This window comes from Pteropus vampyrus, unplaced genomic scaffold (assembly GCF_000151845.1).
Source record: "Pteropus vampyrus isolate Shadow unplaced genomic scaffold, Pvam_2.0 Scaffold19, whole genome shotgun sequence".
NCBI lineage: Eukaryota > Metazoa > Chordata > Mammalia > Chiroptera > Pteropodidae > Pteropus > Pteropus vampyrus.
In genome coordinates, this window is record NW_011888800.1 from 6,793,865 (window position 1) to 6,816,891 (window position 23,027).

The following is a 23,027-nucleotide window of genomic DNA, read 5'->3' on the forward strand; positions in this document are numbered from 1 at the left end:
TAAATAAGCATTCAATTAACAATATCACTCCAAATTCTCTTCTTGGCTTATATTGCTTATATGAATTCACATTTTATGTAGTTGTAATCAGAGATAATATTTAAATTACTTAGCAACTGGTACGGCCTCAGAAAGATGCCAGTCCTGTGCTGATGTAGCTTTTTATTTTTATTTTGTTTTATTTTTTTTTTAAGCATAAAAGCTTTATTAGAAGGGAAAGTACACTTCCAGATGTGGAAGTGGGCCTGAGCAAGAGAAGAGTGGCTCAAAGGACTGATGTAGCTTTTTAGAAGACCTTTGGTATGCTTGACATTAACCCTTTAGTGGCTGGATGCTGGGGAGGAATGACAGGGAAAGGTACACTCAGAGAAGCAGATAGTTTAACAACTGATGTGGCCATACTTGTATGTACCTGCTGAACTTCATCAGTCTGGCTGAATTTGGAATGACTGTGAACCAAGCCAAGAGGACTTGGGAACAACCTGAAAAAAATAGCAGGAATCGGGCTCAGATGGGAAATAGAGTCTGGTCCATTTGGGAACTAAAAGTAGCTCAGCCTGGCAGAGGAAAGGAGGGGTGAGAATGAACTGAAAAGAGAGGCAGGAGACAGATCCAGGTGACACCACAACTTCTTTTCCTTTGAGGTTATTTCACTGGGGAACAGCTCAGCCTAGAGTGACCAGGACTAAGGATGCCCTGGGACACAAAACTGTTAGTGCTAAGATCAGGAGGGTTGGTCACCCTAACTAAATCTCTTTTTGCTTGTTAGTAGTTCAAGCCGGCTCTTCAGAAAGACCACTTGAAACTAGAAACAGTGGGATTTTCCAAAACAATATGAAATCAGCACTTACTGTTTTTTTTGTGAAAGTACTGATATGAAAGGTACTGGTTTTTGTTCACATTTAAGTTTATGTAGAGCTAGTATTTCTAAGTCCAATTTCTTTCCCCTCCTTTATTTCAAATTACAACTTTGTCAACAAGAGACAAGTTAGCTTGATGGTCCAGAGCATGGGCTGTGGGACAAAGCACCTGGATTGGTATCCAGGTTGTGTCCCTTATGAGCTGTTGTCTTCTCTGGGCCTCAGTTACCTTGTCTGTAAAATAAGATTAAAATAGTACCTACTTGATAGAATGTTGTGATTAGAATAGTGCCAGCACTAGAGAGTACTCTGCAAGAGTGAACTATCATTTTTTCAAATGAAGTCAAGGCCCTGCCTAAAAATGAACAATACAAATTTGCAGAATTTTGTCTTTTGTGACCCAGACAAGGAACACAAAAAGAAATTTATTCAAGTCATCATTTTAATATATTGTTATTGTTATTATCTTTATTTTACAGATGAGGAAACTGAGTCTCCATAGAGGTTAATTGACTTGCCTGAGGCCTCCTGGTTTAGCCAGGATTGTGGAGCCTAGGTCTGTCACTCCAACATTATCCTCTTTTCAGTCCTCCCCTCAAGAATTATGGGCTACAAAGCAGATTATCTATTGTTTTATTATCTTTTGCCTTATAAACACTAATTATCATTCTCACATTAGCTCAGAGATCTTTTTAAAATTTTATGTTGTAATCAACTTTATTGAGATATCATTTATGTATAGGAAGCACTCACTTTAAGTGTATAGTTCAATGAATATCGACCAGGATGTCCACCTATGTAGTCATCACCACCACAATCAAGATAAAAAGCATTTCCATCTCCCCTAAAAAGTTCCTTCTTGCACTTTTCCAGTCAATCCTCCACCCCATGTCAGGTCCCAGGCAAACACTGATCAGCTTTCTGTCACTAGAGTATAATTTTTTCCTGTTTTAGAATTTCAAATAAAGAGAATTATGCTCTATGTACTCTTTTTGTGTCATGCTTCTTACACCCAGCATGTCTTTAAGATTCATTCACATTTTGTGTTAGAGAGATTTTTTTCTTTTTTTATCACCAAAGAGTATTCCATTGTATGGATATACCACTATTTGTTTATTCTCTTGTGATAAACATTTGACTTGTTTCCAGTTTGGGGCTATTATGAAAAAATTTGCTATAAACATTCCCATACAAATCTTTGTGTGGACAATGTGTTTTCTTTCTCTTGGGTAAATATCCAGGTATGGAATTGCTGGGTCATAAAGTAAGTGCATATTAAATGGCTGTTAATGGTTGCACCATTTTATATTTCCATTAGCAATGAGTTCCAGTAGCTCCATAACCTCACAACATTTGGTATTGGTGGTTTTTTAAAACATTTTGGATTTTATTATTGTTGTTGCTATTGCTTTTAAATACAAAAAACCTCATCATTTTTAAAAGTTTGAAAACAGTTTCTGCAAGAAGCCATTGTGGGTGAGTTTATAGGCAAGTTTATTTCAGACATGCAGTGTGACATAGTGTACCCATGTAAATGCACATTAACATGTTAAGTCATGCATTCACTCAACAGGCACTTCCCAAGTCCTTACGATGTGTCAGGTCTCATGATCTAAAAAGGTTAGAGGCAGGATGAGGGCTGGTTGTTAGATTTTATTAGGTTTCACATTAATTAGAGAAGGTTCCCTGGCTTAGGCATCTTTTAAAATGTATCCTAGACTAAGGGACAGGTAAGAAGCATAGTGACTAGCTCTGAGGCAGTGACTTGGAAATCATTATTTTCTGGGCATTGTCTCCAAGTGCCTCTAAATAGACTGTGACAAGGGTTTGGCTTTCAGAGAACCATAGAATGTTAGAGATGGTTAGGGGGCTTGGTGACTTGTCTAACAGCATCACCTGGCTGAGTGTGATTCCATATTCTGGAAAGAAGAGGGGCCTGTAGAAACTGCAGGGAGGGTGGTGGTGGGAAAAGCAAAGGCTGGCCTGGGAAGGGCTCCCGGCAGAGGTGGTGCTAGTACAAAGCCTGGACCCTACCAGATGCCATACTCACTAAAAGAACTTTATAAAACTATACTAAATACTAAAACTTTTCATTTTAGGTCCAAATAGTTGCAAAGAATGTCATTTCTAGCATACATTGAATATTGATGCTTAAATAAAATGATTACCTCACTCTTTTAAACTATGCATTGAAATCTAAATACCAAAGCAATCTGATATTCTCCATTATCCTATGGCCATATCACCCTGAACGCACCCAATATCATCTGATATTCTCCATTATCCATTAAAAAAATATGTTGACAAACTCTTCTTTAGTAGTTGGAAATTTTGTTATTCATTTTTTCCCAATGTTTCCAATCTTACTGTAATGTATGTTATGCTTGAAAGTTTTTATTGCTACCTTATCCTAATTATTTATAATTAGCATATACATTTTTTAACATTATAATGTCACATTTCTTATTGTAAGGCTCTAAGTTTATCTTCCACTCACCCTCTCAGGTGGAACTGAATTCATTACCCACTTCTCCACCCCATCATATGTCAGGGGATGTCCCTCTTTCTCAGGGGTCAGGTGGGGTGGGGAGAATCAGTGTCACTTAACTGTCATAGGCTACCATCTCCTCACAGTCAGGGATGCCACTGGTGGCATGATCTATACCAGGCTGGGGGTTGGGGAGGGATGGGAGGGCAAAATTCTCTAAGTCTTACCATTGTTTTCTTTTGAATTATCATTATAATTATTATTTAACTAATCAAAACATAAATATATTATACATTTTGATAAAATAATTACACATAGAAAGAAAAATTATATTGGTAATACATTTCTTGATGAGAAACAGAGCTTTTTCTTTTTTGTTTTTATTTTCAATTAGTTCGTATATTTGTGGATACAATACTTGACTAAAACAAAGTTGAGCATCAATTCTCTCCCTATATAATTTTTGTTTTGTGTTGCTGTAAATGTGGAAAAAACCTTGCTTACATAAGTCACTAGATGGGAATGAAAAGAGGTTTGGATAGCAATGTTACTGGAACATTTGACTCCCTTCCAAATTATATGCTAAAAATGTTAGTGATTTTTTTTTTCAGTCAGCTAAAATCTGATTAGGTTCTCAAACTATATTCAAATTAAAGAACTAGAAACCATTTGATGTGCAAAGGACTTGTTACCTGGTCTTTATTCTCTTTGTGGAAACAATAACTTTAATTCCAGTGGTCTCCCTGCAGATTTTTACACCCAGAAACAATGTACCATGGAGTGGGGGGTGTTAGTTTCAACACTCTGGTCAGTAAGTGTACTTTGCTTTTGAAGAGTAGAAGCAGGAAGGTGGAAGGGAATCTGCCCTTGTTCCCAGATACCTTTTCCTACTGGTCACTTTTAGAAAAGACCCAAGGGAAGCTGAGACTCTGGACACTGATTTCCTTAAAACTATTTGGTGCCCTGTGCCCCCTGGGAGAGCCTTCACAATACCTAAGGAAGAGTGAACCCTAGTTTTGAGGACTACTGACCTGAGGACACTTTTACTTCTCGCCTAGACAAGTGTCCTCCTCCCCTATGCCCAGTAGCTTTTCTGGGGCTGCTGGGCCCACAACCCTAGTATGTGGTGGGGAAGAAAGAGGGCAGGCTGGGTCCACACATGCCTTGGCTGGGGCTTTGACATTTACTCAGTGAGAGAAGAGATGACAGTAAAAGGGAGGGGAGGCTTTTTGAGACTTAGGGTGATTATGTAGGTTTGGAAACTTCTAGAAGGGAACCAAAAAGGAAACAGAAGAGATTTACGATCTCCTGTAAAGAGTTGTGAAGAGGTGTTCTGAGTGAGCTGAGGGCCTTCTTTCCTTTGCTGTATTTTAACAGGGGCCAAGAATGTGCCACACCCTGTCCCAGGAGAGGGTGTACTAGCCACCTGTCCTTGCCCTCAGCCAGCTTATGCACAGTCAGCCCAGGGAGGAGGAGAGGGGAAAGAGAGGAAGAAGAAGAGGGAGGATGAGAGAAGAGGAAGAGGAGGAAAGGAGAGAGGAGAGAAAGAGAGAGAGAAAAGTCACTAGGCAATTATAATGCAGGGTGATCATAATGTGGGGTGATCAGCACAGGGGGCTCAGGGAGGACCTAGGAGGGGCCTGATCCTGGCAGGGGTAAAAGTATCAGGGAAGTCAGTCCAGAGGAGGCAAACTCCCACTACTAAATACCCAAGTGTCTGGAGGGGCAGGGTACATTCTAGGAATATCCAATAGATCAGCACTGAGAGATGAGAACAGACCCAGTGGAGTTTAACTGAGGACGAGGCAAAGGACTACTCATTGTAGCTCCAGTTAAAAATGTATACATATTACAAAGATTAAAACAAAAATTAAATTTAAAAACAAATTCCTAATTCTCCCATGCATAAGAATTCCAAATGATTTATACTTTACCCTCAAGGAAGTATAAACCCCCATTCCTTAAATGTGGGTTGTGTGTACTGACTTCCTTCCAAAGAGCACAGTATGGAAAGGGGGGAAAGAGTAACTTTATGGTGGAGAAAGCTGACAAACACTACCTCAGGCAGGTGATCAAGGTCAACATCAAGGGTTGATGTCATGTTGATGGTATGTACCTTTGATATGATGTGATGATAATGGTACTTCACCTTCCCCAAACCCATAATCTCAACTAAGCATGAAAAAAAAAAAGATATCAGACAAATTCCAATAGAGAGCATCCTACAAATCACCTGGCCAGCATTCCTCAAAATTGTCAAGGTCATCAAAAACAACTAAAGTCTCAAAAACTGTCATAGTCAAGAGGGGCTTAAGGAAACATGATAACTAAATAGAAGGTGATATCTTGGATGGGATTCTAGAACAGAAAGAGGACCTTAGGTAAAAACTAAGGAAATTTGAATAAAGTATGGACTTTATTACAGTAAATAATAATGTATCAATATTGGTTCACTAATTACAACAAATATACCATACTAATGTAAGATGTTCATAATAAGGAGAACTGGTTGTGAGGTATATGGAAATGCTCTACTACCTTCTCACTTTTTCTGTAAATCTAAAGCCATTCTAAAAGAGTCTATTTTTTAAAAATGAATTACTCACTTATGTCAATTAAATTATTCTTTTTGGTCTACGTCTTCAATCAGTTAACAATTACTACTAATAATTAAGTTATATTGAGCATTTTCTAGGTATATGTACAATGCTTGATTTGCATAATATCCTATAATATAATGCTATAAGGTAGGTTCTTCTCATTTACAAATGTAGAAACTGAAGCATGAGGAAGCTCATTCATGCAATTGTTTAATAAATATTTATTAGTTACTGACTGTTTCACAGGTGCTGGGTCTCTTCTACTTAATGCCCTGCAGGGGCCTCATGTCCACTGGTGGAGTGAGCTCAATTACGTGACCTTCGCCAGCAGCTCTTCCTCCGCCTGGACAATGATGTCACTTTACCATCTGCCAGGTCTCCCAAGAGTCACCTTGCACTCTTCTGCCACCCTCCCCCCACATCTAACTCGACACTAAGTTCAGTGGGCCCTTCCTTAGAAATGTCTCCCCTGAATCTTCCCAGTCTCCTCTTGCTTTCTTCATGTTGGGCCCTCACTTCTCTTTTGCTTCTGCCTCAGGTCTCATCTTTTCTGCTGTGAACTCCACCCAAGCCACCGCCCATCTTTCTAGAACCCACATCAGATGATCTCATCCCCAACCAAAGCTTTCCAAGAGCCCATTCAAAGCCTTTCACAATCTGGCCACAGCTGGTCGCATTTCCTCCACTGCCCTACTCCCTAGTGTTCTAGCTTTTTGTCCTCAAACATCACACTGTTTGCAGGCCTTTGCTCTTGGTTTTCTTGAGGCCTGCCTAATGCCTTTCCTTTTCCACCCTTGGAAATCATAATGCACTTCAAGGCCTAGCTCAAATTCACCTGCTTTTATACATCAGTCCTCTCTCTCCCTAGCCCATCAGTCAGCCCTTACCTGTCTCATGGCAACTACCACATGAGATTCTGAGGGGTAGAAGCTGGTGGATCTGTATCTGCACCTTTGAGTTCCTTAAGGCACCTCTGTATTCCTGTGCTCAGCAATGTTCAGGTTATTCCCCACAATCAGTTTCTGTTATATCAAATCAGAATGCTCACACTTCATAATTAGGTGCCAGTAAGTGGCCAGGACAAGAAAAGCCATAGCAGTTCTGAGGGGGAAGTTATGAAGCAGGGAGGAGGTGGACTTGAGAGTCACTATCAGATTAAAGCAACATTTAGAGTTTATTGATCACATATTCTATGTTCTGTGTTAGACATTATGCTATAGCAGTGAGCTTTCTCCTAGATTACCTCATTAACTCTTCGACATAGATCTTCTAGGTAAGTATCATTATATTTATTTCTGTAGATAAGGAAACTGAGGCTAAGAGCATCATATGTGCATAGTGTCACAGCTAGTGAGTAACTGGGGAGGGATAAGAAGGCTGGTCTCTGGCTCTTATTCCAAAGTCCAGCCCAAGGGTTGGAGAATGAGTATGTGGAGGAATACTGCTGTAATCATCTCAACAGGGAGTATGTACTGAGTCTGTAGCAAGCAAGGCCCGCTTAAAGCTCCACTCCATATATCCCAGAAAGCAGTGGAGCCCAAGAGGTAGGCTTTGGGGAAAGCGAGGTGGTAGCTGGAAGGACTGTGTCCCTGAGAGGACCACCCCCATGCTGACCAGCTCCATGCAGGAGGTACACTCTGCACAATCCAGACCTGAGGAATCAGCTGGATCCCTCTTCCTTAGCTTGCATTGAGGGAATGGACAGTGTGTTTGGATTTGAATACTGCCTCTTGGTTCACCACTTTCTAGCCACATGACCTTGGACAAATTGCTCCACCATCTTAACTTCAGTTTCTGCTTTTGTAACACGGGGAAAAGAGCAATGACAACTTTATAGCATTAGTGTGCGCATAAAATGAAATAACAGTGAACATTAGGAATTTAGTTTGGTGCTTGGCACATTGTTAGTACTCGGTAGATGTATCCTTTATGATTATTTGACCTTTGGTTGCACCTATTTGTGTTTCCCTAATGCAGACGGCAGGTGATCTGGAGTGGAGCCTTCTGCGCGGAGCAGGAAAGCTCTCTGACTGGGATCACTTTTCCCAGGGCAGAAACCTCTGCCTACAGCCCAGCTCTGGCACATTCCCGGCTCGTCCAAGCCAACCCGGCAGCGCCCCTGGTGGGGAGAACTGCTCGCGGCCGCAGGTTTCCCGCGGGAGAAGCGAGTTCCCGGCGCGACCGGAAGTTATCTTGGACCCAGTAACCTGTCGCCGCCCCTCCCCTCACCTCCTTGTCTGGGCCACTCCAGACCCAGAGAGCCCTCGGTGGGAGTCATCTTTTGCGCCTTGCCTAGAACTATGGCAAGAATAGGGTGACCACACAATGTACTGTGCAAACCTAAAAGCTTTTGAGAGTAAAGGGGTCGCTATTAGTCATTACGCTGGGACTGCCCGTTTAAGCCAGGACCGCGGTGATCCTGGCCAAGAGCCTTCCGCTTTAGCAAAGTAGAATCTATGGGCCCCAGAAAGGAAAGACCTCGTCTAAGAGGGAAGCCCAACCGCAGTCGCACCCGAACCCTCACAGTTCTGCCCCTTAGAACTCCACACCCACCTCCGACGTAATTTGTCCCTTGATCCTGCCAGGTTTTGCAGGTATTTGTTCCCCGCTCCTCCATGCTCTCGCAGCGCTATGGCCACGTCCTCGGGTACGCCCCACGAAGGGGGCCTAGAGCCTGGAACAGTGCTTGGCACACACAGTGCACTCACTTGTGGAATGGGTGACTTCTGAACAAATTTATCAATGACTTTTCTGGCATTAATTATATATTTACTGTTACTGGCCTATCGCCACTGTTGGATTATGATCGTCAAGGATGGTACTATACTAACTTCTGTGACTCCAGCAGCTAGCCCAAGGCTAGGCACAGAGTAAGTGCTCAACATCATTTTGTTGGATGAGCCAGTGGAAGTGGCCTGGCATCCCTTAGCTGTGCTTGGTCTTCTCTGCCGCTCCCTCTATCTCCCCCAACACTGAGGAGCCACTATGAAGCAAGTTAGAGGTAAGTTAGGCAAGCACATGGCTTCCCACTCTCTGGGTCACCCAGCTTTGCCAATATCTGGAAGCTGGTGGGCCCCTGAATGTGAGAGAAGAAAGGCCAGGACTGCTTGCCTGTGCCATAGAAGATAGGATCAAGACAGCCATTAGACTGAGGACTGGGAGGTACTCTTGGGAACCTAGGGCAGCGAGGTATTCATAAAGGTCTGTCTGAGGGAAGGAAGCCTGGGCATGAAAGATTCTGGATATCTCAGAGGCTGTGAGGCGCTGGGCAGGTCCTGGAAGGGGGCTAAAAAAGCGGGATTACCTCCTAGTGTCAATTTCCGGAACTGCAGTAGGGTCCTGGAGAGAAAGGCTTGTGTTCAGCGAGGCCAGTCCATCACCCCGCTGGTCTCCAATTCAGACGCGTGCAGGGTTCCACCTCAAGCAGAAACGCCTCTGCGGTGCTGGCTCACGCCCTCAAGCGAGAACTGAGTCTCAGTCCCGCCCCGCCCCCGCCCTGGCCTTGGCCCCGCCCCCTCACCGCGCCTCCTATTGGCCAGCCCTGCGAATTTCTAAACCAGCGTACGCGAAGTTCTGAGAGGCCGGAAGTTACGTTATAGGCGCGCGTCCAGGGGATGAGAGTCAGCTGAGCTGCAGGGGCGAGGTTGGAGCTCCTGGGCTCCGCTATAGGCAGTGGGAAATCTCTTGCGGGTGGCAGTGGAGTGCAGGACTTAGCCAGATTTAAGGGGGGGGGGTCCCCAGTCTTCTCGCTCTATTAGACGTGAGCGAGAAAAGCTTCAGGATTTTAAAGAGGAGTCAGCGGCGGACTACCAGGATCTGTCAGATCCCAGTAGAGGCTGGAGAGTCGCAGGTTCCAATCCGGGGCGACAGGGATCCCTGAGGGGAGCCCTGTTGTAATCTTTAGGCCCGCGACGGAGAGTCCAGAGGCTGGGCACCATGGCGTCCATCCTGGATGAATATGAGGACTCCTTGTCCCGTTCGGCCGTCTTGCAGCCCGGCTGCCCCAGTGTGGGCATTCCCCACTCGGGTAAGGGAAGGGAGAGCACCGCTATCCCCCTCGGCTTTCCTGGCACCTGCGCGGGTGGAGTGGGGAGGGTGGCTTCAATAGGTCTGGTTCACTTCATGGACGTGCAGTTTGGTTGTAGGCCCCTGATTCTCGTCAGGCTCTCCTGGCCCCCAGCTGGTGGATGGTCGAAGTTTGAAAGAGCCGCAAGAGCAGCGGCGTTATCTAGGCCTTGCCACTAGGGTCTTTCTAAGAGGGAACTGAGACCCAGATAAGGAAGTGACTTGCCTGCAGGGCCACAGTTGGGAGAACTGAGAATAGGCTTCAGGCTTCACCTGATTCTGTGCTTTTCCCACCAGGCTCCTTCTGGAAGTGAAAGGAAGAGAGTGGGCAAAGAAACTGGAGAAAGAGGAAAGTTGTAGGGGAAGGAGGGATAGTCCTAAAGGGAACTTTGTCACTGAACAAGGAAAATAAAGTATTTCAGGCCTTTGCTAGAGCTGGGTGCAGCCTGGCATTGAGGGGAAATTTTTGTAGAAAGTAGTACAGAGTTGGCAGAGGGGTCTGAAGTCCTGGGGCGTTTTGAGCAATGGTAAGGGAATGCGAGTAAAGGCTAGAGAGAAAGCAGCTTCAGTTTGTTAACCTACTGATTGAAATGGTTTTCCAAGACTCCCTCTGCCCTCATTCTTTTGCAGACACATAGAGCATTACTGCATGGGTAGGGAGGAGGGGAGAGAGTGGAACTAGATGGCTTTAGTTGAGCTGGGATTACTGAGCCAAAGGTTGATAAGAGAAACGCTCAACCCTTTTCCCCATTACCACTGGGAGCAGGTACATCATGGCATAACAGCATTCCAAGGGCCCAAAGAATCAACCCCTTACTGCTTTCAGAAGTGTGGGAAGAGCCCAGGACCCCTAATGTAGAGGTGATTAACAAACTACTTGACATACTGATAGTAAACTGTTTGTTAACCAAGGTCCTGGGGTAGGAATATGTTGAGAAAGTGGAGAGCACTTTTTTGTTCCCTCTCCTTGCCCTTCCTCTGTCTCTTCCATAGCTAACCTTTTCTTTGCTCCTCACCTGTAGGGTATGTGAATGCCCAGCTAGAGAAGGAAGTGCCCATCTTCACGAAGCAGCGCATTGACTTTACCCCTTCCGAGCGTATCACAAGTCTTGTTGTCTCCTGCAATCAGCTCTGCATGAGCCTGGGCAAAGATACACTGCTCCGGTAAATGAGGATCCAAAAAATGTAGGAGTAGAGAGTGGAATGGTGGTATTTTAAAACTATTAACTGACTTACACTTTTCTACCCCTCTGGGCAGGTGAAACAGTGGATTTGGAATTTTTAAGAAATGTCCTTCCCGAAGAACCAATGTAACGTAGTAGTTAAGAATCAGATAGACCTGGATTTAGATCCCAGCTCTCCCACTTATCAGCTTTGGAGCAAGTCATCTAGTCTCTCTAAATGTGTCCCTTCGTCTGTTAAAGATAGTACCAGCCCACATGTTAGTCACATGGATGAGTGGAATTGTCTAGAGTCCGGAAGTAAATCTACTCTAAATGGAAATAATATATCTTAATAAAACTGGAAGTAAAAACGTAAATAAATAGAAATAATGTATGACAAAGGTGTTAGCAAAACTGTGTATCTATTCGAGATAACCATTTGGAATAAAACAGCTAAGCCTCTATCACAAAAATGAATTCTAGGAGGAATAATTATTTAAATATAAAACATAAACAATGTGAATATTAAAAGAATATTTAATAAATTTCTATGTTCTTGGGCTGAAGGAAGACCTTTTTACTTTAGTTAGAAAATTCAGATGTCACAAGGAAAAAGATAGATGTATTGGACTACATAGTAATTGTTGTGACAAAATAAAAACAAAAAAGCATATAAATCACATTAAGACGAGATGAGAGAATGTTTTTCCACATGACTAACAACATATCCTACTTTCTTAAAAAGTCTTTACAAATTAATAAGACAATTTAGAAAAGAGAAGGCAAAGAATGTGAACAAGCAGTTCACAGAAGAGGAACTCTAAATTTCCACTGAACATCTGAAAATATTTTTAACCTCTGAGAAATGCAAATTAAAATAACAGATGCCATTTTTTAAAAACCTATCAGATTGGCAAAAATTAAAAACAATAATATGTGATGCTGGTGAAGATACGTGGAAATGGACTCTCATACATTGCTTGTGAGAGTATAAATTGCCACCTTTTGGAAAAAATCTGGCAATGTCTATTAAAATTTAAAATATATATAACTGAAAAAGGTGAAGGGATGAGAATTACAAATTGGTAGTTACAAAATAGTCAAGGGAATATAAAGTACAGCATAGGGAATATAGTCAATAATATTTTAATAACTATATATAGTGCCAGGTGGGTACTAGAGTAATTGGGGAGATTACTTTGTAAATTACATAAATGTTTAACCACGATGCTGTTTAACCACACCTGAAACTAATATAAAATAATATTGAATGTCAACTATAATTGAAAATAAATAAGAAAACAAAACAAAACAAAAAATATATATATAACTTTGATCCAGCAATCCTATTTTGGAGAATACATAACCATAGAAAGAAAAGTCCATTTTTGCAAGGGTATCTATACAAGGATATTGATTGCAGCATTATTTGTAGTAGGAAATACTAGACCCTAGCTGAATGCCCATCAATGGGAAAATGTTTAAATTATCATTCAGCCATAAAAGGGAATCTTATTCAGTTATTAAAATAATGAGAGCTGATTCTGTTGACCCAGTGGAATATTCATGAAATATTAAGAATTATGTAGACCTGGATTAGCAAACTACTCGACATTGATATTAAAAACCCGAGAAAAGCAACTTATAAATTAATATACACACACGTACACAATGTGAAGGCGTTGTAAAAAGTGACAAAACAACACTATTTATGTTATGAACATGGAGAAAGATTTTAACATCAGTTTTCCATTGGGATTGACAGGGGTTTGAGAAGAAAATCATTAACTTTTTCTTTATACATCTTTGCATTGATTTCTTTAGGTAGAATGAGCATAATAATTTGAAAATAATTTAATAAAGGAAATATAGTTTAAACAGGAGCATCCCTCAAAGTTATTGTGAAGATTAATTGATATCATACTAGATTGAGCTCTTGGCATGGTGCTTGATACATAGGAAGTGCTCAGTAACTATTAGCAACTATTTGTTGTTCATTTCTTTACCCCAGCAATCTGCGATACCCCTGCCCATCTTTCCAGATGCTCTAGAAATCTGTTGAGCAGAGGGAAAAGACTTTTATGTTTACAGATTTCTCCAAATGAGGTGGAAGAATTCTCAGAGCTGAGAGTTCTTAAGTAGGACCCTGTATGTGTTTCAGAGTTCTCTTGGGATTATACTGGAGTTTTATGTGTATACATAGATTTCAGGGAAGAAAGGCTGTGGCTTTCATCAAATTATAAAGAGTTCTGTGATTTGAAAAAAAAAAAAAAAAGATTTGCTCTTCTCTGGAGTGATGTTGTGATTCTTGTCCTGACAGCATCGACTTGGGCAAGGCAAATGAACCCAACCAAGTGGAGCTGGGACGCAAGGATGATACCAAAGTTCACAAGATGTTCCTGGACCATACTGGTAAGTGATGCTGGAGGTCTGGGGTGGGGGGTGGGGGGCGGGGTAGGGCTGAGGTTAAGTCATTGCCTGGGTAGGTGGAATCTGAGGGTGGTAGGGGCAAGGAGGAGGCTGAGGGTGGGAATGGCAGCATCCTTTAGGGTGCCATGCTCTCCCCCACTCCAGGTTCTCACCTACTGATTGCTCTGAGCAGCACCGAGGTCCTCTACGTGAACCGTAATGGACAGAAAGTACGGCCATTGGCACGCTGGAAGGGGCAGCTGGTGGAGAGTGTAGGCTGGAACAAGGCACTGGGCACTGAGAGCAGCACAGGCCCCATCCTGGTTGGCACTGCCCAAGGCCAGATCTTAGAAGCAGAGCTCTCAGCCAGTGAGGGGGGGCTTTTTGGCCCTGCCCCGGATCTCTACTTCCGTCCATTGTATGTGCTAAATGAAGAAGGAGGTCCAGCACCTGTTTGTTCCCTGGAGGCTGAGAGGGGCCCTGATGGGCGCATCTTTGTTATTGCCACTACTCGGCAGCGCCTCTTCCAGTTCATAGGACGAGCAGCAGAGGGAGCTGAGGCCCAGGGCTTCTTAGGGCTCTTTGCTGTCTACACTGACCACCCACCCCCATTCCGTGAGTTCCCCAGCAGTCTGGGCTACAGTGAATTGGCCTTCTATACCCCCAAATTGCGCTCTGCACCACGGGCCTTCGCCTGGATGATGGGTGATGGGGTGTTATATGGAGCATTGGATAACGGGCGTCCTGACTCCCTGCTGAGTGAAGAGCATGTCTGGGAGTACCCAGAAGGGGTAGGTCCTGGGGCCAGCCCACCCCTGGCCATTGTCCTGACCCAGTTCCACTTCTTGCTGCTGCTGGCGGACCGAGTGGAGGCGGTGTGCACTCTGACTGGGCAGGTGGTGCTGCGGGATCACTTCCTGGAGAAGTTTGGGCCACTGAAACACATGGTGAAGGACTCCTCCACGGGCCACCTGTGGGCCTACACCGAGCGGGCTGTCTTCCGCTACCATGTGCAACGGGAGGCCCGGGATGTCTGGCGCACCTATCTAGACATGAACCGCTTCGACCTGGCCAAAGAGTATTGTCGAGAGCGGCCCGACTGCCTAGACACAGTCCTGGTCCGAGAGGCGGATTTCTGCTTTCGCCAGCGTCGTTACCTGGAGAGCGCCCGCTGCTATGCCCTGACCCAGAGCTACTTTGAGGAGATTGCCCTCAAGTTCTTGGAGGCCCGACAGGAGGAAGCTCTGGCTGAGTTCCTGCAGCGGAAACTGGCCAGTTTGAAGCCAGCTGAGCGTACCCAGGCCACGCTGCTGACCACCTGGCTGACGGAGCTCTACCTGAGCCGACTCGGGGCTCTGCAGGGTGACCCAGAGGCCCTGAACCTCTACCGGGAAACACGGGAGCGTTTCCGTACCTTCCTCAGCAGCCCCCGACATAAGGAGTGGCTCTTTGCCAGCCGGGCCTCCATCCATGAGCTACTTGCCAGTCATGGGGACACAGAACACATGGTGTACTTTGCTGTGATCATGCAGGACTATGAGCGGGTGGTGGCATACCACTGCCAGCATGAGGCCTACGAAGAGGCCTTGGCCGTGCTTGCCCGCCACCGGGACCCCCAGCTCTTCTATAAGTTTTCACCCATCCTCATCCGTCACATCCCCCGCCAGCTGGTGGACGCCTGGATTGAGCTGGGCAGCCGGCTGGACGCTCGGCAGCTTATCCCTGCCCTGGTGAACTATAGCCAGGGTGGCGAGGCCCAGCAGGTGAGCCAGGCCATCCGCTACATGGAGTTCTGCGTGAATGTGCTGGGCGAGACTGAACAGGCCATTCACAATTACCTGCTGTCACTTTATGCCCGAGGCCAGCCAGCCTCACTACTGGCCTACCTTGAGCAGGCCGGGGCCAGCCCGCACCGAGTGCATTATGACCTGAAGTATGCACTGCGGCTCTGCGCTGAGCATGGCCACCACCGTGCTTGTGTCCATGTCTACAAGGTCCTGGAGCTGTATGAGGAGGCTGTAGACCTGGCCCTGCAGGTGAGCCAATGAGTCTTGACCCCATCTAGGAAAGGGGCCTGGAGAGCAATAGCTTCAGAAGCTGAAGGGTTGGGAGGAGTGTGTGGCTGTGGCTAAGGGGTGCTGGCTTTCCTTGCAGAGAGGTGCTATAGTCTAGAGGTTAAAAACACATACTCTGAAGTCACGATTTGAATTCTGATTCTGCCACTTGCTAGTTTCTGAATCTCTCTGTGCCCCCAGATTATTCAGCTGCAAAATGGGGGTAATATTGTACTTCCCTCTTAGGGTTGATTAAAGTACTGTATATGAAAAGCACCCAGGATAGTGCCTGGTGCTTAGGTAAGTTCTACATACATACTGTCACAGTTGCAGAAGGGGAAGATGCTGAGTGGCATTTCTCAAATCATGAATTATCACCTTAAGGACTTACTGAATCAGAATGCCTGAGGACAGGACCCAAAAATCTGTATTTTGATTATGTTCCCCACGTGATTTTTAAATTCACTAATTTTGAAGCCCCGCAATCGTAAGTTGCTTTTACATAGCTGTGACAGGGACAGCCCATTACTGACACAGATAACTATCCCAGGCCCCAGAAATCCTGCCTTGCATGCTGCCAGGAATGCTGGGAATCCTGCCTTGAGGCCTTTCCTCAGGCCCAGGGTCTCCCTGGGCATCTGTCTCTCCCAGGATCTCTGTCCTGAGTCAGGGAGGAGTCTTGACCTTAACACTCACGATCTCTCCACAGGTGGATGTGGACCTGGCCAAGCAGTGTGCTGACTTACCTGAGGAAGATGAGGAATTGCGCAAGAAGCTATGGCTGAAGATCGCACGGCACGTAGTGCAGGAGGAAGAAGATGTGCAGACAGCCATGGCCTGCCTGGCCAGCTGCCCCCTGCTCAAGATTGAGGATGTGCTGCCCTTCTTTCCTGACTTCGTTACCATTGACCACTTTAAGGAGGCTATCTGCAGCTCACTGAAGGCCTACAACCACCACATCCAGGAGCTACAGCGGGAAATGGAAGAGGCCACAGCCAGTGCCCAGCGTATCCGGCGAGACCTGCAGGAGCTGCGGGGCCGCTATGGTACTGTGGAGCCCCAGGACAAATGTGCCACCTGTGACTTCCCCCTGCTCAACCGTCCCTTTTACCTCTTCCTCTGTGGCCACATGTTCCATGCTGACTGCCTGCTGCAGGCCGTGCGGCCTGGCCTGCCAGCCTATAAACAGGCCCGGTTGGAGGAGCTGCAGCGAAAGCTGGGGGCTGCTCCACCCCCTACCAAGGGCTCTGCCCGAGCAAAGGAGGCTGAGGGCGGGGCTGCCGCTGCGGGGCCCAGCCGGGAACAGCTCAAAGCTGACCTAGACGAACTGGTGGCTGCTGAGTGCGTGTACTGTGGGGAGCTGATGATCCGCTCAATTGACCGGCCATTCATCGACCCCCAGCGCTATGAAGAAGAGCACCTCAGTTGGCTATAGGAGGTGTCACCCCAATGGGTGGGCAGGCAGTTGGGAGTAGCTACTTGCTTCCTCTTGGGAAGGCCACACTAGTGTGTGCTCAGTCACCCGGAGACTGCAGGGCTATGACTGTGTTGAGAGGAGTAGAATTATAGCTGTGTAGCTGTCACCCACGAGGTCTCAACTCTGAGTGCACCTGCTGGCAGCCCATGTTGTTCTTCAGAGTTGTCTTAGAGCTGCTATTATGCCTGGCCATCAGCCTGCCTCCCAGTAGAGGGCCTTAGCCTGGAGAGGTCACAATTCTGACCGAATTCCTCTCTTCTGTGCATTTAACAGCTCAATTTTCCTTTTCATTCTCTGTACATATCCAATTCACCTTCTAGAGTGAGAGTTCCATTCTTCCTTTTCATTCTGTGCCTCTTCTCTCCCAGGTTCCAGAAGTGAAAAGACAGCCCTTCCAAATCCTAGGCATTTGGGGTGGTGCTGAAGGTGGGTGTGCTCTTGGGTACACTGTCTAGGGCTCCTTATGACGGGTGCCCTGGGCAGAGGGCTTCATAGAACAGTGAGAACTGATGGGGTGCAGAGCATTAAACTGTTCACACTGCAGTGGGGGCTCTAGGAGTTGATGGCTTTGTGTTGATGCTAGGCTGAGTGGTGTGTGAATGATCTCCAGGAGGGGGTGGGGATTGCCAGGGCCCTGCATGCTTTCAAACCTTGGCCCTTGCTCCTTCACCTGAATGTGTGACAGGATGATTTTGCCATTTTCTGCTCCCTTCCTTGTCGCCCTACTCTATCCTCTCTGACTCGAAGGTTTCAGTTGGAAATTATCACCAACCATCCTGTCTTGGAGCAGGGACTGTTCTTCCCTTTGGCCAGCAGGTGGTGCTGCTCCCCACATAATCCTTCACACTCAGGCAGGTGGAGGCACTGATTTCTCAAGTCATTTTTTCCATTAGTATTTCCTCAGCCTGTTCCTCCCTATTTGTCCCAAGAATTTTCTGGGAGCCTCCACTGCATAACCATAATCTAAGCCCTTCATTCTTCCTCCTTCCACTAGCCCTTACACAGGCTGGATTGTGCTTGCCTTTCTCTTTGCCAGCCTGGATCCCTGCTTTTCCAGGTTCTGCCCAGCTTTGATACTGCCCTACCACTGTCTGGCATTTAACCATAATATTGAGGTCCAACATGGAGGTGAAACTGCCACTGCCACCATCAATGGCATTTGGAAGAAATTTTTTTTTTTTCTGTCTAGCTCCTGTGACCTGCTCCTTCCTCCAAATTATACTTCTGGGGCCTTCCTGTGACATCAGCTGAGCACCCTTTGCTCCATTGACTGGTGTTCACAGTCCACTGCCTGGCCCTATGGGTGTGGTCTATCAGCTGCCAGACTGAAATAAAATAACAAGTGAACGTTCCTGGAATCAGGTTGGGGTTCTAGCACCTAGCTGGTGACTGCAGTCTTTTTTCTCTCTTCAGTGGCCAAATCCTCTTTCAAGACTTATCTCCTGCAGTCCTGGTGGAATCTTGCCCTGTTGAGTTCCCCGACTAATAGAACAACAACAGGGTCTCTTCAGCGTCTCTGCCAACTTAGAGGGCTGGAAGCTGCTGATCTTCGATGAGCCTCAGACTCCCTATCTTCCCCCAGAAGCAAGAGTGGGAGTAAATGTGTGTGGAGGGGTCTCATTGGGAGGGTAGAGGGCATCATAATCCTGTTCCCTTTCCACTGTTCCAGAAAGATTTGGAGGGCTCCTGCTCCCTTCCTTTCCCTTATGTGGCCTAGGGCTCCCCAACACACCTAGTCATTCCCAGTAGAGGGCTCGGGGTAGTGTCATGTCTCCCTCTCCTCCCCCGTACCCCCAGTGAGTATTAGGTATAAACTTTGGTCACTTCCAACAGCCTGGGGCTTCTGTCTTTGCACATAATGGGTACCTAATACATGTTAGTTAAACAAACACTGCCCTATTGCTCCCTCCTCCCAGAAGACTTGGCTAAGACAGCCTGGGACACCCCTGCCCCTTCTGTCCTTTCTTAAGCCTGCCCATCTGGTCCTAGGCTGCTTCCTCTTTCCTGGAAAAAGGCCCCAGGCTTCCCTGGCACTGACAGAATGGGGTTCCGTTAAGTCAGGGCAACGGGAAGCCACATCTCTTCAATCCCTGGAAACCAAGAAAGGTCTGGAATGAAGGGGAGAGAGAAGGCCCTCAGGGCCTTGGCCCAAAGCCTGGGGGAGGGCCGAAGGGAGTGGGGGTGGGGGAGCAGCTGCGTGGGCAGAGGCCAAGATGAATGAGCTGCTTCTGGAGCGGTCACTGGAAATAGGAGTGGCCACAGCAGTGACGCTGGGATCAGGGCAGGAGGCCTGTAAACAAGGAAGCCACCTGGGGGAGACGCAGGGCGGCCACTGGTCCTGCGGAGCAGGTGCTTCCTGAGGCCCGCCCTTGAGAGAGCCCTGGGGGGCCGCTCGGCCGAGTCCGCAGCGGGCACTAGGGGGCGCTGTCTACTGGCTTCCCGAACCCACTGGCTGGCTTCCACAGTTACTGGGGGAGTGGCCCTGGGAGGGTGTGCCTACCCAGCGTCTGAGGTCCGGCTTGCCCGCCGGGTCGCCCTCCCTTCTCCTGTCCCCAAGGCAGACTGGCCAAGGGCACCAGCCCTGGTAGGGAGGGAGCGGGGTTCAGAACCGGGCCAGACTGGGTGTGAGCTCATTCCCCCGGGACCACCAATTCTCGCAGTTCCTGCCCCTGCCCCCAAGCCTCTGGTCGCAGGCCCCGCCGGCACCAACTCCATTGGTCGCGAGGGGGCAACGAGGCCACCAGGCTCCAGGCTGCCCTGGGCGCTGCCCCCCTGGCGCCAGAGAAACAAAAGGTTAGAGGGCCCAGAGGGAGCTATCTGGCTCCCCCACCACCACCATCACCATCACCACCACCACCACCATCATCACCATCACCATCACCACCACCACCACCACCACCACCACCACCACCACCACCACGGGGCCGGGTGGGAGGGGACCAAGAGGGGCACACCTCCTCCCCACTTCCCCAGCTCTGCAGATTCTTCGAGACACTTTCACAGGCGGAAATTCCCAGAGGTCAGAGGAGGGAAACAGTTAATTCCTTTTATTCAATGGGTCCCCCCCTACACGCCTCCCCCCAACTTCCTCCCTCCACTTCCCGCCCCCCCCTGTGTGAACAGGAAGTGGAGAGGAAAAGGTTCTGAGCAGAGCAGCTGGGAGCAGGAGGTAGGGAGTGGGCGGCAGGCTTGGTGCCAGCCCTGCCCCTCATGGTTACTTGCTGGAGGGCCAGACCTACTGTGGCCTGGGAAAGAACCTGCAGCCCCACTGGCGAGTGGCAGGGGAGCTGGGAGTCAGCCTAGAGTTCGAACCCCCCTCCCTCAGCCTGCCCTCACCCCCTGGGTGCTGCACTGGCATTGGGAACTGCAAGGCATCCTCTGCCCAAGACCCAGCTGCCCCTGCCACCGCAGCACCACCCCCCACTGCACGCTGGGCATCCCTAGGCTGGCAGGCATCTTCAGGCAGCCTCCAGTCCTGGCACTGGCTCCAGCCACTCAGCCCCTCAGCCCTGCCAGTTCTTTGAAGCTCATGCAGCGCTTCCTGTTTGGGGCGGGCGATGCCAGGGCCCCTCCCCCACCATTGTTCTGTAGAGACCATAGGTCCATCTGTTGCCCCATGGCGGGGCCCCTAGGCAGTGCCACACGGGAGCAGCACCACAAAGGACGCTGCTGGCAGCTTTGCTTATGTGGAGCGAGGCTGGGCCCTGCAGCAGGTTGAGGATAAATAGTGGTCAGAGGAAGCCCTGGGGTGGACAGTGGGATAGAAAGAGGATGCCAGATCTAGTTCTTGGATAGCTGGAACCCTCAGCTTTCTCCTCCACCTGGAACATGGAGATGATGATATTCAGGGAGCTATACATGCTGAAGCTACCAGGAGAAGGATACTATTCTTATGAACAGATTAAAAAAGGGTGGCCAATAAAAAGGGCACAATGGAGGGTTCTTCTTTCAAGGGAATTATTAGCCCCTGCTTGCTGGATACCCCCTGACTGTGTGCTTTCCTCTTCCTGAGCAGCTTTGCCTATTCTCAGCTTTCTCCTTAAAGTAACCCTTGAGCTGAGCAGTCAGGAATTATGAGATCATGGGAGGTTAGGGTGGCCCTAGGTTGGTGACCAGCACTGATGTCCACTGAGAACAAACCTGGGCAGGCCTGGCAGGAAAAGAGAAAGGGGCACTGGCCCCAGGAAGGTGGGTGCTGCCCCTGGTTCCTAGGCTGCCTGCCATGGCCAAAGCTCTGTTTGTGTGTCCCAGGTGTGGAGGCAGGTGCCGTGTATCTCTACAGCTCACCTCCCCTTCATGGCCTCATCTCACAGCTCTGACCTCAACCTGCTTCTTCCCACGGGGCTGGAAGCCCAGACATGGTTTTGCCCACTTCCCTCTCAGATCCTCATGTCCTGGCAGCCCAGGACATGAACTGCCTAGATCATGGCTCCCAGAAGGTCGGAGATGCAGAGACCTCAGATAGAGGCCATGGAATGATGTGGGACCCTTGTTCGGATAAAAACCTTCATGGATGTGCAATATCTGAGCTTCCCTGGAAGAAGGTGAGCTGGGGGATCCACACCTCTATTTTCTGTCCTTTTCTCCCCTATCCCAATCTCTAGGGGATGCCAGGGTACCCGGGAACCCAGTTTGAAAATCAGCGAACTGCCAATCCTACCTCCTAATTTTATAGATACTGAATCTCCGAGGAGAAATTGGTGGCTGGTGCGAGGCTCCATCCAGGATCCTGTCCTTTCTCCATGAGACTGAGCATCAGCCAGCAGGTCATCCCATGCCTACTGCGAGCCAAACACAGTTCTAGGCCCTTCATTGTGGTTGGTCTTCATCTCCAGCCAAAATTGGTTGTGCCGAGGGGCAGGGAGGTGATCTGGAAAGAGCAAGGGCAAGTCTCTGCTCTGCCATTTACCAGCTGTCAGTTTAATCTCACCCTCAGAACCTCAATTTCTTCACCTGTAAAATGTGAGTAAATATAACAGACCTTGAGAGGCTCAAGTGAAGCTTAGATAAGAGCAGTGCAGCACATCTGCCAGCTTAGCCCACGGCCTGGCACCGGAGCTTGCTTTCTCTTCCATTTTACTCTATGCCTCATTCCTTGGGCGCTGGGACCCTTTGCAGCTCTTCCCTCAGAAACCCCTTTGATCTCTTTGGGAATCAGACTGGAATTGGAAGAAAAAGGCTTACACGAGAAGGTTTTTCTGGTTTCTCAAAAGATGGTGATTCTGGGGAAGAGAGGTTCAGGATTGGTGTGAAAGAAGAAGCCCTCAGGCATATAGAATATGGCCTCTGAGGTGGGACGGGAGTGCTACGTTAGGAGACAAGATCCTGGTTTCCTGGAGGAGAGAGGGCACAACTCCAGATCCAGGAGATAGAGTAGGCTGAGGGTGTCGGCCCAGGCATGGTTTCTCTGCCAGTCTGCCCTCATGGTCCATCCCAGAGCTTGCACAACAGCCTGGCTGACTGGCTAGCTGGCACTCCTCTGGGAGCCTCAGGAAGTCCCCCTTGTCCCCCCTTGACCTTTGACCTCTTAGGCCTGCTGCAGGCCAGAATTCCAGGCAGCTGTCCTCTCTTTTACCTTCTGTTCCTAGCCATTTCCCTTTACGACTAGATAGCACTCAGAGACACCCCAAACCCTCACCTTACAGCTCATCCTTTCTCGTGCTCTTGGGGACAGACCAGTTGGAGCCTCCCCTCGGGCAGCTCCCTACATGAGCTAGTGGGGACCCTTGGCTATAAGCCAGCAGGACCCTTGTTTGAAGGACCCAAAACTTACAGGAAAGCACCCCCACAGCAAGTGCTCCTGAACTCCTAGGCATTCTCCCAGGTGCCCCGACTCCATCCTTGTCCCAAAGCCAGGCAGGTGAAGCCAGGAACGGCAGACAGAGCCTCCTCTCCCGCCATCCTCTGAGCA

The 23,027-nt window shown here is 47.8% G+C and overlaps 2 protein-coding genes across 8 annotated transcripts in view; one reads left to right on the forward strand and one right to left on the reverse strand.

The window, feature by feature from the left end:
- RHOV (ras homolog family member V) overlaps positions 1 to 9,399 on the reverse strand; it is a 17,108-nt gene extending 7,709 nt beyond the window's left edge. For 3 of the 6 annotated variants that reach the window (XM_011354930.2, XM_023527764.1, XM_023527763.1), the window contains exon 1: positions 9,253 to 9,399. The gene's annotated coding sequence lies outside the window, so the exon portion shown is untranslated. Of the gene's footprint in view, positions 1 to 5,407 lie in introns of all 6 variants that reach the window. The other 3 variants (XM_023527762.1, XM_023527761.1, XM_023527760.1) reach the window with 3 other exon arrangements.
- A 152-nt stretch (positions 9,400 to 9,551) lies between these two features.
- VPS18 (VPS18, CORVET/HOPS core subunit) lies at positions 9,552 to 17,659 on the forward strand. Of its 2 annotated transcripts, XM_011354931.2 has the most exons (5): positions 9,552 to 9,975; positions 11,036 to 11,177; positions 13,497 to 13,588; positions 13,751 to 15,621; positions 16,349 to 17,659. In XM_011354931.2, exons 1-5 carry the CDS (start codon positions 9,885 to 9,887, stop codon positions 17,072 to 17,074), a joined length of 2,922 nt encoding a protein of 973 aa, XP_011353233.1. In that variant the 5' UTR covers positions 9,552 to 9,884; the 3' UTR covers positions 17,075 to 17,659. The 2 variants fall into 2 exon arrangements, with proteins under 2 accessions (XP_011353233.1, XP_011353234.1); XM_011354932.2 differs by lacking the exon at positions 9,552 to 9,975 and having other exon boundaries at positions 11,059 to 11,198.
- Positions 17,660 to 23,027: the final 5,368 nt, after the last annotated feature.